Here is a 19,930-nt window from a genome sequence, read left to right on the forward strand (position 1 = left end):
TCTAGGCAACGACATCCATTAGTCAAAAGTCTTGTGGACACATATTTAGTATGTGTTTTGTGGGCTTATTTCAGAAACTTTATTTTTTATTTTTTTCAATAACCACGCATAAACAATATTCCCTCAAAAATACAAACATTTACATACATGTTGCTCACATATTATGGCTACCATGTTTGTGCTAAATAGAGTGTAATTACAGCTTTGCCATTAATATGTTTATAAGCAACTGAAAAAAGCACAAATGTCAGGGCATGTCAGAACACCTCAAGGACCCCAAAAACCACTTAGACCCCAGAGGGTTAAGTCAATGTAAAGATGCGTTTACGCGCCTCTAGAGGTCCTGCAAATGACGCGAATTGAGCGTCTGGTGCGTTACACGCGAATGATCATATTTGGTGTATTCACGCGTTTGACGCAAATTTGCATCTGATGCCCAAATTCAAAAATCTGAACTTTGGCATCAGTTCGCGTAAACCAATCAGGACCTGCTTGGTGCTGTCACGCGGTGAAGTAAATATTTGATCACATAAAAACTTGATTTCAATATATGAAACATATTAATTTTGTATTGAATGCTATTTATTTCATATCTAATCTAGATTATATGAAACATTATTATTCTAATGTAAAGACAACCAACATACTTTAGTGCATAAACGTAAAAAATAAAAAAAAATCACAGGACAGGTTAATCACTTTTGTAGACTGGCTCCATTTATCATCAAAACAAAAATAAATGACAGATTAGGTGGGTGAGGGCAGGGGAAATCCTCGCTCCGATGCAGGAAAACAGGTCATCAAACTGGGCACGGGAAAGGCGGAATTACCGTTGAAAGCGGCCGTCATCCACGCGCAGCTCCTGGAGCAAATGGTGAAACTCCCCAAACTGGGAATGCCTCCGGAGGGGGTCTGGTGAACCCAAGTACTGCGACGATGATCCCTACACCGCTGTTCTGCTCTCCAGAGCAAATACACAGCGGTGACTCTCGATGAATGATTGATCAGCACCAGCCATCTTGCAAACAGACAACCGCCTAGCACTTGCCCCTCCCACAAGAAGCGAATTTCGCCTTGGACGCGAATGGATTCAAAATGTTCAAGCGTCCAACTAGATGCGATAGATGCAAATTTGACGCTCTATTTGCGTTTGGTGTGAACGCAGCATAAAGGGGTCTCAGAATGTGTGGACCAGCCAAAATCTCTTCACAACTTTGTGGATCAAAACTACTCCTTTCCTAGTAAAACATTTACTTGATTTTCTAAAGTCAATGAATTTGCGACAGATGAAACCCAATCAAACATGTCAATCTCTGTGTAACATTTAATTTATTTAAGCCACAAAATAAACTTCCTTCCATAAAATAAAAATAATGAACTACGCAAAATCGACCTGAATGTCTCCAGCACATTTTTAAGTACCCAAATATAAAACATATTTCACCCCTCACAGACATTCTCACATCCATCAAAAACTTTGTCTGGCTGTCCGTTGGAATATTAGAATTAAAAGCATTGACACAACACACTCATGGGCATCAAAAACTTCACTGAATACTAAGAAATAAATAATTGTTACCTTACGATCCATCTGTTTACAAATCCACATCATTTTAATATCAGAACATCTATGTCTGTGGATGCAAGTATAAATTTGATCTTCACTCGCTGAAATTCAATCGGAATGATCAGGGAACAGAGAGAAATACTTCCCACTGCATTCTAAATGGAATAAACTCCAATTGAAAAACTTCACCGGTTCAGTGAATTTTTATGCACGAACAAATCTGATATTCCAGATTTGAATATATTCAACAATTTTCTATTCATTAAATTTTGCCAATAGATTAATTGTTAAATGAGTGATCTTGAGATGAGTCCCTGTAGTCGTCCAATTTGACTTGGAACTTTTTTATAAAAGGTAGTTTGAATACTATCTTCTCAGCTCTTTAAAAGATTAAGGCAATTATCAAAGTTTGATTAAATGTTGTTTAATTTTCTAAGAAAGTATGTTTTTTACATATTTTACATGATTTGTTACATTAGCAGATTTTGACTCATACGTGTTTTTATTCAGCCAGAATGCATTAAATTGATCAAAAGTAACAGCAAAGATTTTAAAAGTGTTACCAAAGATTTCTATTTCAAATAAATGCTGTTCTTTTGAACATTCTATTCAAAGAATCCTAGAAAAAAAATCATGGTATCCACAAAAATATTAAGCAGCACAACCGTTTCTTGAGCTCCAAATCATTAGAATGATTTCTGAAGGATCATGTGACGCTGAAGACCGGAGTAATGATGATGAAATTTCATCTTTGCATCACAGGAATACATTACATTTTAAAATGTTAAAAAAACAGTTAACTTAAATTGTAATGCTATTTCACAATATTACTATTTTTACTGTATTTTTGATCAAATAAATGCAACCTTGGTGAGTTATGATTTCCGTGAATTGATGCAAAAATTTAGATTAATACATCAAAAGCAGGGCTGTACACTTGATCAAATTGCGATATGGACTAAAGCACAATATTAAAGCACAAAAAGATTGCTATTTAAATTCGATGTCCGCATGTTCTACGTGTCTGAGTGAATAAGTGGCAGTTTTGTCTAATACACAAAGTTTATAAGTTCTTAAAGAAATAAAAATAGATCACTATAGTAAAGTAGAATGTACTTAAAGAAATAATAATACAGTTTATTAAAACATTTAAAGCAATATCATAGAATGTAAATTTTTTGCTGTGGCAAAACAACCCACCACAGTGGACATACCAGTACGTGTGTGTATATTCGCATTTCATTTCTGTAATAATACTAATAATCAGTGCTTTTCAGGTAGGTCTACCAGTAGTTTTCAAGTACAAAAATTGAATAAAGTAATCAAATGTAAAATAATACTCTATATAATCTTCACTGTACAAATTAAATAAAAGGTTAATCCTTATTTAAGTTACAAAAAAGTTATTCAGAGAAGAGCAGGTAGTGATTTCCTTGTTTTTTGTAGTTTGATTAACATTAAAACACAGACAGCAGCAGGAATATCAGGCTGCTGTCACTAAGACTAATGCACGGATCCAATATAATGATACAAGTGTTTTCTTTCTCTACTGTTTACGTTCAATTAAGTCATAATCCACTATGTTTACTAGGATACCAAAGCGGGCAGTTTGAGATTAATCTGAGTGAATTTGTCTGTCCATGCAGCCCAAGCCCGATCAGGACAGTTTCTTCTACTGTCCAGAACGTCTTTCACGCTGAAAAGCGCACCTGCAACCGCCATGTTAAGCGCTGAAAGAATGATAAGGTCGGGTAAGGATAAGGATAACAATATCATATTAAAAGTCTGCGTAAATAAATACGGAAAATATATTGAGAATCGATATCCAATCGACCACATTTTAAAAATCGAATATTTTTTGCCCAGCCCTAATCCCAGCACAGATCACCATTAGTCACTCTAAAGAGACGTGAAGAACATTTAAAATCCAAGTTTGAGCTCAGACTCAATAACACATTTATGAATCATGGGCTGTCAGGGTAACACGAGTCATCTGACACCCTGAGCTGTAACAAGCCATTAGACACAGATGTGCTGGTTCACACCTGTCAGTGCGTTGCAGGTATGCTGCAAATGGCATACACAGCCCACAATAGTGTAAGTGAGAGACTCTTCCCCACCCTGAGCTTTCAGTTCCACTCGCTCAGTTTCATGAGTGTCATCGAGTATGACAGCTCTTACATAAAGAGAGGGAGAGATCTCAGTCCACTTTGACTTGAGTGTCCTTTCAAAAGTCCCACTGCCTGTCTTTCACCCAAACATGCTCAAATCCTCATGTAAATATCCTCAATCACTCAACTGTCACATCTAGGTCAGCTCCATTACTAATTAATTACGGTTTTACAATGGTTTCCACCAACACACACACACACACACACACACACACACACACACACACACACACACACACACACAGTTCTGCCTGCAAGCCCCATATTGTCATAGCTGCTAAAAATACACAAAAGCTTTAGGGAGAAGTCATAACAACTCAGCACAACAACTCTAGATAGAGAGCGTGATCACACAGACCTTAGAGCAACTAACGCAGGCTTGCTCTAAGGGTGTAATCATTCTGCCCTTTACATCACGCCACAAGCAGGAGGTGTGAATACAGTGACCTTAATCCTGCTGCACACACACACACAAACTCAGATTCACAATAAAGGGTAGGGCTGTGCGATTAATATAATTGATTTTCGATTTAGATTTTGGCTTCCAACAATTATCAAAACAAGATAATCAAGGTAAAATGATTATTGTTCTGCTGTCACATTGCGGTTGTTTCGTTCCTCCCCTTAGCCAAACTTAACATCCAAATCAGCCGAATAAGTGAGTGTTGTAAAATGCAGTCTACTGTTGCTGAACTGCGGGACGTGCCTGATATTAAACAGTGTCATTAAAAGAGCATTACGCCACAAAAGAGATACTGTTCCCCAGGCGGCATTCTGTGCACAAGGTCCAAGACGGAGTGGAATGCGCAAAGTATACTGGGGTCAAATAGCCTACACACAAACATGTTAAAATGCCATTTTGGTAAGTATCCTTGTCGTAAACACAGTCAGTTATGTCTTTAGTGAATGTAAACAGTTGAGAAAAAAAAACGTGTGTGTAACAGTATAATGGATCCATGCATTCGGTCTTAAAGTGACAGCAGCCCAAATTACTGCTTTAGTCTGTCATTAATGTTAATCGAACAAGAAAAGACAAATATAAAATCATTCACTGCTCTCGAATGAACAACTTTTGTAGCTTTAATAAGGATGAATCTATATTTAATGTACACAGTGGTATGCTGTGTTATTTTACATTTGATTACTTTATTCAGTTTTTGTTGTAGGCTATTACTGAATACAACTGTAAGTACATCTTCCTGAAAAACTTAAAGCACTGTTTATTTAATTAGTATTTTTGTTCTGTTGTATTTGTCCATTTTGTCTGCAATTAGTTTCTTTGTTCATATTGTATTGTTGACTTTACTTGCCTTCTGTAACTGTTTTGAGGACCTTTTACTTGTTATTTCACCAAAAACTAGACCAGTTTAACTAATATAGCTATCAATTGTGAAATTTTACTGATACATATATTATTTATATATATATATATTAAAGACAGCTTTAACAAATATTCATCTATATTTAGTTTATATAGTAAACACTATGCAGTGTTATTTAAAATTTAATTATTACATTTCTGTAGCTGAATACTACTATTAGACCTTACTTTTTTTGTAACTTTCTTATATTCTATTTATCTATGCTTGTAATTAGTGTATTTGTTCTTATTTTTTTACTGACTATTCACTTGTCTTTAATAATGTTTGAAAAATTATCTTATCCGTGACTCAAAAAACGTAGTATGATCCGAACCGAACGCCAACAGCATCGTGCCTCTTTCCGCACAATTTGACTTGGCTGGACGATAAAACAGTATCGGTATTTATCGACGGTACACCATTGTCGGTAACGATATACAAAATGTTCAATATGGTGCTCGATATTTTCATTAAAATGCACGCACATCGCCCATAGTTCACATATCGCGTATTTAGCGCCCTCAAGTTCTTATTTCAAAAATAGGCACGGGGCAAGCGCGCTCATAATGGAAGACAGGCTGACGCGACCTCAACAACATTCCCCAACATTTAAAGGCAAGAGTAATGAAAGCGGAACGAAACTACGCTACTCATTATTTTGTGCTTCACAGACCGTTTATCAGTTTGGACCAATGCAGCACGAGCCGATCTTGATCAAGCAACAATGTTACTACAAAGCGCTAAGAGATACAGTAAAGGAAGCGTATGAATTCGCCACTGAAGTAATAACATCGCTACGAGATCTTGTGAGAATAGAGGTGGGCGATATATCGTTTAGACGATAATATCCAAATTGTTGTCTGGACGATATGCAAAATTGGGATATTGAATATTTCATAATTTGTACAATCCGACCCCCTAAACATGAAAAGAGCTGAAGGAAGTTAAAGAGAAAACAAATAATGCACACTGTAACCTTCTAAACAATTATATGTAGCGATTTTAATACTGTAGGGGTTTGTTTATTTTATTTTTTTTACAAAATCACAATCGTTCCTCAATTGCACGAGAGTAGCCTAAGCTGCTACTAATTTGCAATATACAACTACGAAGTTCTTACCTGTGTGTTATGACGTTTATTAGGTTGAAGCAACAATCCAAAATTGTAAAGAGTAAAGCCAATGTACGATTAATAAAATAGCTGCTAGAAAAGGCAACATATGCCTTGTTTGCGGAAAAATTAAGGCTGAAGTTAAAAAGTTTTTCTTAAATGTCTGTGGCGTCCTCAAGTGGCGAGCTTCGTGATTGCATCATTAGAAAATTGCATTGAATAATGAGTCCAAAAGATGGAATACATTTTCCCAAGAGATCGGTTTGGTACGCATTACAAGCCGAACCATCCCGGTGGTTGGACCATTTTTCCTGCCGACCAAAATCCGCGCTGGAGCGAACAACACAACGTTACGCAACATCAAATGGCAAACTCATTATTTTGTGCTTCACGGACCATTTATCAGTTCGGACGAATGTCAGTGCAGCGAGCCGATCTTGATTAAGTGACACCGTTACTACATAAGAGATCCAGTAACCAAAGCATTTGAATTCGCAACTTAAGTAATAACATCGCTACGAGATCTAGTGAGAAGCGTTACAATTTCTCCGTTATTAACTGATCAAACAGCAATGACGTGGAAACCAGGAAAACATCGTTCCATGAATGAACTAGTTATAAGTTTTAAGTCCACAGATCATTCACCATGGATTTAAAGCTGCAGTAGGGAGTTTTGAGAAAATGTTGACTTAGCCTGAAAATTTGAACAAGCACAACTTACAGGTCCAACCCCCTTGCTCTCTGCTGCACTACAGCCCTCCCTCCACAGCTCCTCCCCCACAGCGGAGCCTGCCGTGAACGCGCAGGATAGTAAGCAGGACCACCGATGACGGCGGATTATAAACAGTTATGGAACATTCACTAATAGGGACGAAACATCAACAATATGCTTTACATTGACTATGGCCTGCCCATACTTTGACTACAAACTTGGTCCTCAAATCATTATGTATTTTGCAATACATGTAACTTTATAACGTTGCACTCTTTTTATCCATCGTTATTCCTGACGACCTTACTGCGTTTTGAATTATGGGTGGCACTTCCGGTTTGGGGAACTGCCATTCAAAAAGGCTGAAACGAATCATTTCAAATCATAAGGTTGTCCTACAAATAAAGCTGATCCGTCAGTTTTGACTGGATGAGCTGTCAATTTTCTTTCATGATTTATTTTCAGACATGAGAATAAAGTTATACTTGGTATTTTAATGTGACATTTTATAACAAGAACATCTATGGCAAGAGCTCTTTTCAGTCGCTGCTTTCTTTTCCTCATGATTATTTTCTTTTTTCCCTTTGCAATCCGGTGTAAATGTATGAAAAAGGACAACATATACTGCACATTTGTGGTCTGTTCTCCCGAATTTAATTTACGATATATTCCATTACATATTCACTGGAATGCATGAAGAATCTCTCGTTATTCTCCTCAAATTCCTCACGTCTCTTTCCAGGTTTGTTTTCACAGTTAAATGCAATTTATAATCCGTCAAAATGACGGAAATTACGTTGAAATAGTATCACGTTAATGAACATTTTTGATTAAGGTAACATCATTTTTTTAATTTAACCAAAGACTCGCGCTTTTAGGGTTATTTGGTCTGTTGAAAGTGCCTTGTTGATGCTTTTACACTTTTAAATTTCCCTTCAATGTTCGATGGTTGAAGGGTGAGTAGATTAATGTCATCTCATTGTGACACTTTTGCGTTCATAGAGCGAGCCTTTCACTGACTGTTTACAGCTTAACGGAAGTTACACCCATAATTCGCGCAAAGCTTCATGGGGCGTAGGAATACTGTGGATAAGTTATAAATAGCTAGTAAGATAACGTTAAAGGATTAGTTCACTTTTAAAAAAAACTTTTGCTGATAATTTACTCACCCCCATGTCATCCAAGATGTCCATGTCTTTCTTTCTTCAGTCGAAAAGAAATTAAGCTTTTTGATGAAAACATTCCAGACTTTTCCTCCATATAATGGACTTCAATAGGACACAAACGTTTCAAGGACCAAATGACAGTTTCAGTGCAGCTTCAAAGGGCTTTAAACGATACCAGACGATGAATAAGGGTCTTATCTAGCGAAACGACCGGTCATTTCAAAAATAAATAAAAAACTTTAAGTTTTAGAAGCACAAATGCTCACCTTTCTCTGTTCTGTGATGCACGTTCGTGATCCTGTTCGAACTCGTTCATCAAAATGAACAAATCTTTTTTCGAGTCATTTCGTTCGTTGAATGAACGAAATTACTTGGGAAAAAGATTCGTTCATTTGGATGAACGAGTTCGAACAGGAGAGTCACGAACGACAGTACGCGCTCGCGCTGTGCAAGAGAGGGGTGATCAGCGCGTACACGAGCCTCCTGGCGCTGATTGGTTGTTTCTGACCGGGAGCGGTGTATTTCTGCAAATGGCAATAGGACCACAGGGAGGAGCCAGAGGAGCTTGATTTTTTCACAGATTATCTGTCTCATTTTCTACTGTCAGGACATAATGACAGTTTTAACAAATATTTGTTTACAAAAGTTACCTACTCGAGCTTTAATGTAGTAACACTAACTTGTAACCATGGAAGTTTGGCAGAAATATTAAAATGCTTTCAAGTACGTCACACATCTTTTTCCAGCACTTCAAAACTCAAATGTTATATGTTATTTAAATGATATTTCTAATGTGATGACCAAAACATTATTTGTTCATCCTTCAAAGATTACCCCCATTTATAAAACTAAAAGTTTCAAGATGTAGGAAAACTCACACTTATTTGAAAATAATTTTTCTTTTAATAAATAGGAAATTTCTATGGCATTTCTTTATTTTTGCTGTATCGAAAACGTACCGTGACACCACTGTATCGTATCAAACCGAACCGTGAATTTTGTGAACCGTTACACCCCTATTAAAAATATACAAGAACAATAAAGACTTTATTGAATAATATTTTATTATTTTAAAAAGTTCAGGAGTCTTTAAATCAATAAAGTCTCATATCTTTATGTACTAGTAATTCTATACAATAATAGGTCAAATGCAGCAAGTCAAAAGACCAACTGGACCTTCTTTACCAGTTTGCACACATTTCTTTGAATGATTGCAAAAATACTGTCTGAATATCGATATCGAGATATTGAAAAAAAAATAGCGAGATATTCATTTTTTTCAATATCTCCCACCCCTGTGTGAGAAGCTTTCAAATGTCTCCGTTATTAACCGTAGATCAAACAGCGCTGATGAGGAAACCAGGAGAAACATTGTGCCATGAATGAACTAGTTGTAGGCTTTAAGTCCACAAATCAGCAACATTCACCATGGATTTAATGTAGTAACACTAACTGTAACCAAGGACATTTGGCAGGAACAGTAAAATGCTTTCAAGTATGTCACACCTTTTTCCAGCACTTCAAAACACAAATATTATCATATTTAAATGTTATTTTTAATGTGATGACCAAAATATTATTTGTTCATCCTTCAAAGATTACTCCCATTTATAAAACTAAAAGTTTCAAGATGTAGGAAAATACTCACTTATTTAAGAATATTTTTCTTTTAATAAATAAAATATATTATATATTATATTATTTAATGTGGATAAATAAAAATACTGGTTTAAATTCAAACTTTTCTGCTCGTCTTAAAAAAGAGGTCATTAATAATTATCGATACCGAACGATATAACATTTCTTAGCTATCTCCCACAGCCCTAATTTGACTCATCTACTGAGTCTTGTTGTTCCTGTGAGGAAGAGAATAGTGCGAGTCTCTCAAGCAGTCAATAAACACTCTCAGTATTGGCTATGTGATGCACACTTGGCAAAACCTGATACAGTCTGGTGACACCTACAGTTGTAAAGCACCAGAGTCCAGACATGAATCTCACATGGTGTGAGACAGCAGTATGTTGTTATAAAGAGGCTGCATATACTCCACCTTCACACACACACCCTTCACAGAGCCCCTGACCTAGAAAAGAGAGTTCCTAAGATGTTGCAGAGTTATTTCCAAACATCTGCCTGTGCCGTTTACCGTTACACCACATTCATTCACATATTCATTCCTTCACAACCTAACAAATAAAGCCACAGCTGCCAGAAGTCAGAGATTCTGCTATTACTGACATAACTCTCTAAGATGCAATCTTTTAGACACTCACAACCCAAACAGTATCTAGACACACATACCTGTTGAGTTTTTCCCACAGGATTTTTGTTAAACTTTGCTGGGTTGTCCTCGGTGCCTCTAAGTCGGTCCTGGGGCATGCTGAGCTTTTATTTTGACAGAAAATGCAGTCAAGCTTTTATTTTGGTGGAAAGCAAGTTTTCAAACGAGTCTCATTTCAAATCTAGTGAAATGCTGTAGTTGTCAACTATGCAAATGTTAACAATAATGCGTAACTGCATTACCAAATGCAAGCAAAACTCAGCACACGCACAGTTCACTGCATTCATTCACTGTGAAATGAGACGCGGAGCTGATCACGTGCTGATACCAATGTATGGAAAACACTGCTGTTCTTAGCAGGCTTGTGGTGGGAAATGTTAGTGTCGGCTGGATGATAAAAATTCAGGCCAACGGAAAATGACAGGCTGATTTACGAGGCCAATAAATATGGACTAAGTGATAATCTGCTGAACAAATTTATTATCACTCTTCTCTACTGTCAATTCATGTACAGGATGCAGCATCCTTTCTATAGCCTAATACCACAACAATCGCAACGCACAAGGATTCAGAGCCGAAGTGTTAACTTTAAAGCTTCTTATTCTCCTATGCATCTCGATTCTGAATTAAGTATTTTCCCCGCATGTGTGCGATAGAGACAGCCAAACAAATATACCTTTAAGCAATTTAATGCACCATTGAAGTAATCATTAAAAAAAAAAAATTATTATAAAAAAATTATTATCTTACTGACCCTAACCTTTTGAGTCGTGGTGTAGATTTAAGACAAAAAGTTCTTGTTCTTGGTTGTAGACTGTAATTGGCAATTCACTGGTATCTTAATTCCAGCTAAAGGCAGACATATCCAGTAATTACCAATAGTTACTAATCTGGCATCTAGATTTTAACAACCATCTGAAAATTAGATTAGCTGACCTTTGCCATTTCCTCAGCTCCACCCACAGTGAGGGGCTGACGATGGGCTGAGTGACGAATAAGAGAATCCGTCCCGATTTCCAAGCGAGGACGCTTCATCTCAGAGTACTCCACTTCTGATTGGCTGCTGTGGCCCTGCAGGTAAATGTGTTCATATCGGATGTGGGACTCTTGACCTCTGTAGAGGAAGAAAAGAGCAGGAGGAGAAGTGAATTATGGGTAAGATACAGACATTAACCTAATTTCAAAAGAATGTCAGGATGAAAAGGTTGACATCATTTTTAAAGTTGACATTTAACAGCAGTTACATCAACAAAACACAACAGACCTCAGATGGGTGAATATGATTCCAGTAATACAAGACACTTCATATTCATAAGGAGGGCAAGACTTCATTTTTTTCATAGACAACAGTGCCTTGCGGTGCTTGGTACAGGAGTGAGCCTTTTCACACAAGCGTGTGAGTAGTGAACTGACCTTGATGGTGGTGGAAAGATTGTGCGATATAAGAGGAAAAGAGAGGTGCTTGAACCTCACACAGATACATTATTCACATCAATCTCACATACACACATCTCTTGTTCTCGCTTTAAGTCAACCAAACATCTGTCCTTCCTGTGTTATATTTGATTCTACAACATAGCAATGATACTGAGCATGACTGGATGCCAATGCTTCATCCCAGACCAAAGTTTGTCTGTGGCTGCACGATTTGGGGTTGGGGGGGATGGGGGATTGAGCTTTTTCAGATAAAAAAAAATTGTGATTTCATAATGATATGATTAAAAAAAGAAATTAAAAAATGTATTATTATTACATTATTTAAATAAGTCATTACTATTGTAACATTTCACTGTCAAAAAAACTAAGTAATAATTGAACAGCATCCCACTGAGAGAACAGTTCAACTGTAAAATTACATTACTTATGTAATTATCTTAATTTATTCTTTTTCAAACAATAAACCATCAAAAAAAAATGTATGGAGAACCGCAGGGAGCAGAGCTTCTCATTGTTTTGAAAGACGGTTGCCGCATGTTGAGTTCCCAAAAGCACGTTATTATAAGCGACCCAAAACTTAAATTTTATTTTGATTAATCGTGCAGCCCTTCATGTACGCATTTTGATTGAGGCACTAATGGGGTGAGTTGCTGTACTTTGTGTGATCAAATGGTTCACAGGCCTTCCTGTAGCTCAGACTGATCAAGAGCAAACACATATACACACACATGAACCCAATAACCCTAACCATCAATTGTACACATCACACTAAAACCACATGTACACACACACACACACACACACACACACACACACACACACACACAGCTTCAAAAGACTTTCCCATCCTGTGCCAAAGCCAGAGATCAGACACATATGAACACACTAAAAATACACACGTGCACACAATACCCCTAGACATCAACACATCCCCATTAGTTTCCCCACAGATCACACACTGCAAACTGTGTCTGTTATATATTTATAAAAACTATTATATATTACTATTACACCAATATATTGCACATACTTTGCATTTAAATAAGAAACAATTAGAGGTGAAATCAGGTCATTAAGATTATTAAGACAAACTGAGGTGTAAAACTATAGCGCTTGTGTATAAATGGGTGTGCCTAAATGTGTGGATTGTACTCCGTTGCGAACAAAAACGGGTGTATCCCTCATATCAATTACATGGTCTACCCAGCTTAAATAAACAGTACACAGACTTCAGCACAGAGCGTGATTAATGCTAACAAACGCTGACGTAAATGCATGCCTGCGTGCGTACCAGTACCACACCACACAGACAATGAAACAGAGAGCAGGAACATTATAATGATATGTGAATACTACAGGCAAAACAAGACACTTTAAGAGAATTTGAAGCGAGGAGAGGAAACGATGTAAGATCACGTTCCTAATATAATCAAACACAACTGCTTAATCCTGCCTGGAATCAGAGTCAGACAGTTCAAAGAACCACATTGGAATTGGTTTTGATTGAATTTGCATTGTGTGAATAACCATTATTACATCAAATTGTTGAAAATGAAAAAATAGGGTTTCTATAATAGATGAATTCAATACTGATAGCTAGAAATTATATATATATATATATATATATATATATATATATATATATATATATATATATATATATATATATATATATATATATATATATATAATTAAAAAACAACAGCAAATAAGATGTAACTGTCCAAGCAGCAGGGACGTGCAGAGAATTCCTCAGGGGCAGGGGCTTAAATGTAAAAAAGGGGCATATATGCTCATCTGGTTTTCAAAATACTTTTTCAGGATTCTGAGTTTAAAAAGTAAAAAAAAAAGAACAGCATTTATTTAAAATAGAAATATTTTGTACCGATATACACTACCGCTCAAAAGTTTGGGGTCAGTAATTTTCTCTTCTTTTTAAATAAATTAATACTTTAATTCAACAAGGAAGTGTTAAATTGATAAAAATGAAAATAAAGACTTATAAAATAATTTCAATTTTAATGAAAGGTACAACATGTAATAATTTCGTATCAAAATATCCAAAAACCACTTGCACAGTGTTATATATTTCTTTCAATTGTGTACTTGCTCAACTGTAAGCTCAACATGATGAAGAGTTAGAATATGATCAGTATGTTATTCTAATTCTCTGGCTATGATGTAGCTTACTGCTAGTCTCATACAGCCAACAAACTAACACATAGAATAACATTATAACTTTAAAAAAACTCAAATGCAGTTTAGTATGATAGTGTAGACCAAGTGAAACAATGCTGTGTTACCTCACAATTTTAATTTGTTACATAAACTGATAAGTTTGAGTAGTAATTCTGCACTTGTGGGTAGTTTGGTGGAAAGAAATGTCCTCATTTCTTTATATCCGCAGGACTCGTGCCACACGCTGATATCGATCTCTCATTAGCAATCGCGACATGCTTCATACCACAGTCATGTTAAAAAAAAATTATGTATTCATTCATCCATAAACATCATTACCCATTTAACATTATTAGATCCATCGGCATGACGACAAGTCCCATGATTCCGAAAAAACACTAAGGGTGTATTCACACCTGCCTTGTTTGGTTCGACTGAATCGAACTCTAGTTCGTTTACCCCCTTGGTGCGGACCTTTTGGGCAGGTCTGAATACAGCAATCGAACTCGGGTGCGGACCAAACAACCGAACCGAGACCCAGCTGAAGAGGTGGTCTCGGTTCGGTTCCAAACGAACTCTGGTACGGTTCGTTTACGGTGTGAACATGAACCGACCCAATTGCAAGAAAGCACTGCGCCTTTGAGTTAACAGGCTTCCGTAGTCGGAGTTGCGTTATGGGAAAGTGATCTGTTGTAGCCTACTACATTCCATTCCGGCGCGCTGTCTGGCCACACGATACTGTTGCACGTCTTTCTGCTCGTCGTATGTGCATCATTGGAATGGAATGAATGAATGAATGAATGAGTGACAGGGCTCTCAAGTGTCACGCATTGAGCGTGACAGTCACTCATTTCGGTCTTTTGTCACGCTCTCCCGCCACACATTGTATTTCTCACGCTGAAAAACTATTTGTAATATATTTAATATGCCGCAGCGCCCAAAACTCTGGCCGCGCCGCTCTAACTGTAGAACAGGCAGGAATCAAGCGCGTTTCCTCTGGTGTTGTTAGCCAATCAGAAAATAGCACTATTGTATCTGGGTAAGATTTAACGCAAGAACCAATGACACCGCGTCAGCACGAAACACGTGTGGTTTTGTTTACAAATTTTGGTTCACTTGCAAAAAGAGCAGTGTGAAAGCGAACCGTACCAAATAAAAAATAAAAAAAATGTATTTGGTCCGGACCAAAGCAAGTGAACTATCGGACTTTCCTGGTGTGAATACACCCTAAAAAAAAGTTCTGAAAAAGTTCCAAAACATTCCAAAAAAGTTCCAAAAAAAACATTAAGCAGTAAATGTTTCCAAAATTTATAAATCTGCATATTGAATGATTTCTGAAGGATCTTGATCATACTATTGCTGCATAATTATCAAAAATGTCAAAATAATAGTCACCATTTCAAATGCTGTCAGCCTACACTTCACATAATAGGCCTGTAGGTGGCGCCTGGGCTTCATTTAACCAACTATGACAGTTTGTATATTGATACACCGTTTACCATTCTATCATAGACTAAATACAAGAGACTTGAATAATAACTTACCATTAATGCTACTTTTGGTGCTGGTTTTGTGCAGTACTTTGTAGTCAATTAACATCCATTGTTTCAACAACGCAGTTTCAGATCGCTTCAAAAATGTACGTTCGTCTGTCCATGTAATTTCCAAACGATTTATGACCGGAAAATTACCGCCCCACTTCACATTGTCCAATAAAATTTTAACTTGTTGTGCCAGATGATGATTGGTCCGAATATTATACATGACAAACAGGCTTTAATATTTAAAAATATGCAATATGTGGATTTTTAATTAAATCTACACACTACCTTTGATTATTGAAAAATAAAATTTGGTTTATTTTTGTCCTGCCGTCGAGCCATACTCACTGAAAGAATCATAATTGACTAGAGAGCATCGGTTCCCGAGCAGACTGTGGAATACCTACGTTTAAAACGCAAAACTTATGCTACGGTTACGCCTGCCGTCCACTAGGGCTTTGACTCCGAACTTCGTTATTCGAATAGAATTCGAATATTTAAAAAAAAATAATGATATTCGAACGAATATTAGGCAGCCTTTAATATTCGAACCTGTTATGGGTATTATTTTTTGCAAAATGTGTTTGCTTGTAACCATTGTTTTCAATTCAGATTCCGAGGTTTTTTCACGCCTGGTGAAGTTTTGAATCACAAGCTCATTAGCAATGCAATTATTGGTCATCTGGGCTCCTGTAGGTGACGTTAGTGTCCTGGTTAGTGCAGCGCCTATTTTGTGTATCAAAACAATGGCCGCACCAACGCCTACAACAACAACTCCTGACGAGGAGTTCGAAATCTACACTCCTGACAATTTGAAAAGCAACGTGTGGCGCTACTTACATTTTATCAGGTATTCGTTCACTGTTAACATTCTTCTGTGAACGGTAAGCTCCGGCTTCATTAATCATTTTGACATCGATGAGCTAACGTTAGACTGCTGAACTTTTAGTCATCATGAAAACAAACAGAGCGGTGCGTAATGGAGTGCATCAGAGCAGCATCAAGAATATCAAATACATTGCCGAGAATCTCTTATTTGCATCTTAAGTTTATTGCCAATAATAATGACAGGTTTGCGAAAAGTGTAGAACTCGGTGACGCTGAGCTCGCGCATCTTCAGCACAGGAACTCATTTAAACGCATCTGATTGGCCGATGCGTTCAACAGACATGTCTGTGATTGGCTACAATTCTCAACGCTGCAAAAGCACGTTGCAAGTGCCTTTAATGCAGAGGTAAAAATATAAATAAAACCGTAATAGCCTATGCACTTTTCATGATTAGGTAAGTTAATCGCAGCAGCTGTAATCTAATTCACATTTGTTTTTCTGATTAATTGTTTTGCTCTATGAGAAAGACAAGGTAACAAAATACTTGGGGCTTTCCTAAAACATTTTGGGGTTAAGGCCCCTTAACCCTAGCGCCGCGGCATTTAATGGTCAAAATATTAATAATTAATATTCAAATATATTCAAATATTAATATTAATAAACAAACAAACTTCGAATATGATCTTTGGGAAAAAGTCAAAGCCCTACCGTCCACACTACTCTAGAGTCTTGAAAACGACAGTCTCAGTCAAGTCCGAAGCAAGACACGCAAGTGACGCAACCCACAGCAAAGCATTATGGCAACGACCCCTCATACTGACAGAAACGTAAACATGAAATTAGGTTACTTTAGTTTTGTACACATTGTCATGTTAATTATAATCAAATGCATTTTGTTTTATTGATCACAATATTATCATTGATATTTGTTTGAGAGGGGCACTTTTGATTAATTTTGAAAAAGGGCAGGTGGTTGAGCCCCCCTTTTTCTAGTCTCAGCCTTAGACGTCACGCCCACGGACAGTTGGCTGAATGCTCAATGCATATGGTACAATTTCTGGAAACACTTCAGGAGTTTCGAAGTCTCGATTTGATTGGTTGAATTCTACAGGAAGTCTGCGAGACGTGTCATGTTCTTTAACAGTCCGTCTGGAAACAAATGCGTGACGCCAAAACCACTCGTGGAAGAACGCCATTGTGTTTACAACTTGACAATGATTTTCAAAATGTATGTGAAGATCGCCGCTCCATTGTTGCAGTAAACTTGCATGTTCTTGAAGCAATAATTTATTAGATGCACACCGGTCTGTTTTTGTAGAGACATTGACATTATATTTTCACGCCCCTAAACATGACGCGGAACAAAACGAACAGTGATTGGTTGCGTTAAGTTTCAGTCAAATGTCTTCTTGGGCGGTCCTTGGCCAATAAAAGGTGCGATAGAGTCCAGACCTTCTGCCATCAGTCTGAAGGTCTGGTGACGCGAGACTACCCTTTTTCCTACCACGGTGAAGAAGCAACAAATCACGCCGTTAGGCAGTTAACTGCTCCAACCCCGCCCAGCCAATAACGCACCTAAAAGCTCTCACAAAGAACTGGCAAAAGTAATGATTATGAATGTGTCAAATATAGCAAGGAGACATTTTAATTGTGCAGTAATAAACTATTGTTTTCTCTGTCAGTGTCGGCTGCAAAGATGAAGTTGACGATGCCGACTCGCCATCTTCGCAGTGAATGCGCCAATAGAGAGAAATGCACATTTCATAAGGATTACAGAGAGTAGTCTATTTCTTTTCGTTTTGAATTATTTTGTTTTAAAAGTAGACATTTCAAGCTTTCTATCTATCTATATATTTTTTTTTTCTTCATTTCTGTGAGGCAAGTAGCTTATACGCTGAGTTTCGGTTCATTTATGAGACGAGCTCCAGCTCACGTGCAATGCAACGCAAGTGATCGCGCCAGCACCTCAGTGTCCTGATTATATTGTCTGTTATATTTGCTTCTTATTTATTAAATCCAGGTAATTGGTTGATGAAACATTGATTCAAATTAAGATACAATTTATGCAAACAAAATTCACTTTAAAGGGGGGCTTTCTACAAAACAAAATTTAATGAAGTGGTCAAAATCCTGTCTGACCCACCCACTCCATATGTCTCCCTATATATTGGGCATCTTATTATTATATCTTACTCATGCTGTTCACTTTTCATATAAATCAACATAGATTAAATAAACAAAATAACATAATATTTTGTAAACATAAATCTGAAACTAAATGCGTTTTCTTTAATGGCTACAACATGTACAGTACAGAGAAATTTAATGTTGGAGCAGGGTTTCACCAAATGCCATTTTACCGGTGAGCATGTGGAGGAGAGGTGCGATTTTCCCAGCGGTCATCAAATATTTTTGCTTGAAATGGCCATCATACCACATAAGAGAAGTATCGCTATAAGCACTTGCAATTAAAAAATAACTCCAACTGTTTATGTTATGTTTTATTATTTTATGCCTGTTTGTGTATATTTAATTGAACATTATCTGTAAAAAAAAAGACAACAAAAAAACAATTTCAATAGGTGCTTGGCACTTACATAATATAATCTGATCTGCAGGCAGGATTCATCATACACACAGTCACACAGACAAGAGAGTGACACAGAGAGAGGTTTAACTGGCCCCTGACCTCATTCTGAATTGAGGACAGATCATGCGTGCTAACTTTGCTCTTGAGTTGCTGCCATGCTCTCTGTCTCTCCTTTTCTCCCTCTACTGCCATCATTACATCTCAATCTTTCACTAGCACACTTTCCAACACCACGGTAGGCCAACCCTTTTCCTTTCCTTTCCATCCATGTTGCTTTGATCTCCCTCTATCACTTATTATCTCTCGTTCTGCAGACACTATTTCAACCCCTATCACTTATTTCAGCACAAAACAACAGGCTTATGTCTTCAAAAGACCAAAGGCAGGCCCCAATTTACACAGCCAAAACTTCACCAAAATAAAAAAGGTCTACAATTGATCCAGGGGCATTCGATCCTTTGATTCATATTGTGCAGCCTTACTGCTCCATAAAAATCATTTTGAACTGTATAAGATGTGATTGTGTGTGCTACGAAATTTTAATTTGCACTAGTTGTTTTTCCTTTTTAATGTTGAACGACCATCAAAAAAGCAAGCACAGAGGGTGTTAGTCCATCTTCTGTGAGAATATCCAGTTCCACTGTACTGGGCTCTGATTATACACCTCAGCTCTCACACACACACCACATTCAACATTCAGCATTCAGACTGAGAAAAACGCCTCTATTCTCAATACACCCACATATGGGTTACAACCGGACTTCGGAGTGGCTACAGAAAAAAAGAGACTAGAAACCGGGCCCATGCGAAAACAAGGATAATATTGGAAGGGCATTAAATGTAGTCATGCAATGCTGATGTTGTTAACATTAACAATTTGAGAACAAAGTATAATTTGCACGGTTTGATGTGTTATGAAGCAATCTTTAGATTTAATCAGCTCGATTTACTGCAATGCTTTTTTTTTACCTTAGTTCGTCAGAACA

The 19,930-nt window shown here is 37.1% G+C and overlaps 1 protein-coding gene across 9 annotated transcripts in view; it reads right to left on the reverse strand.

The window, feature by feature from the left end:
- Positions 1 to 19,930, reverse strand: part of ncor2 (nuclear receptor corepressor 2) — a 152,897-nt gene that overhangs the window by 68,273 nt on the left and 64,694 nt on the right. For all 9 annotated transcript variants that reach the window (XR_013201227.1, XM_077224506.1, XM_077224505.1 and 6 more), the window contains exon 4: positions 11,306 to 11,483. Coding sequence is in view for 8 of the 9 variants with exons in the window: in XM_077224506.1 (XP_077080621.1) it covers positions 11,306 to 11,483 (178 nt within the window). In the remaining variant the exon portion in view is untranslated. The remainder of the gene's footprint in view (positions 1 to 11,305; positions 11,484 to 19,930) is intronic.

This window comes from Siphateles boraxobius, unplaced genomic scaffold, assembly GCF_051911475.1.
Source record: "Siphateles boraxobius isolate OS27281-9 unplaced genomic scaffold, OSU_SipBor_1 9, whole genome shotgun sequence".
Classification (NCBI taxonomy): domain Eukaryota; kingdom Metazoa; phylum Chordata; class Actinopteri; order Cypriniformes; family Leuciscidae; genus Siphateles; species Siphateles boraxobius.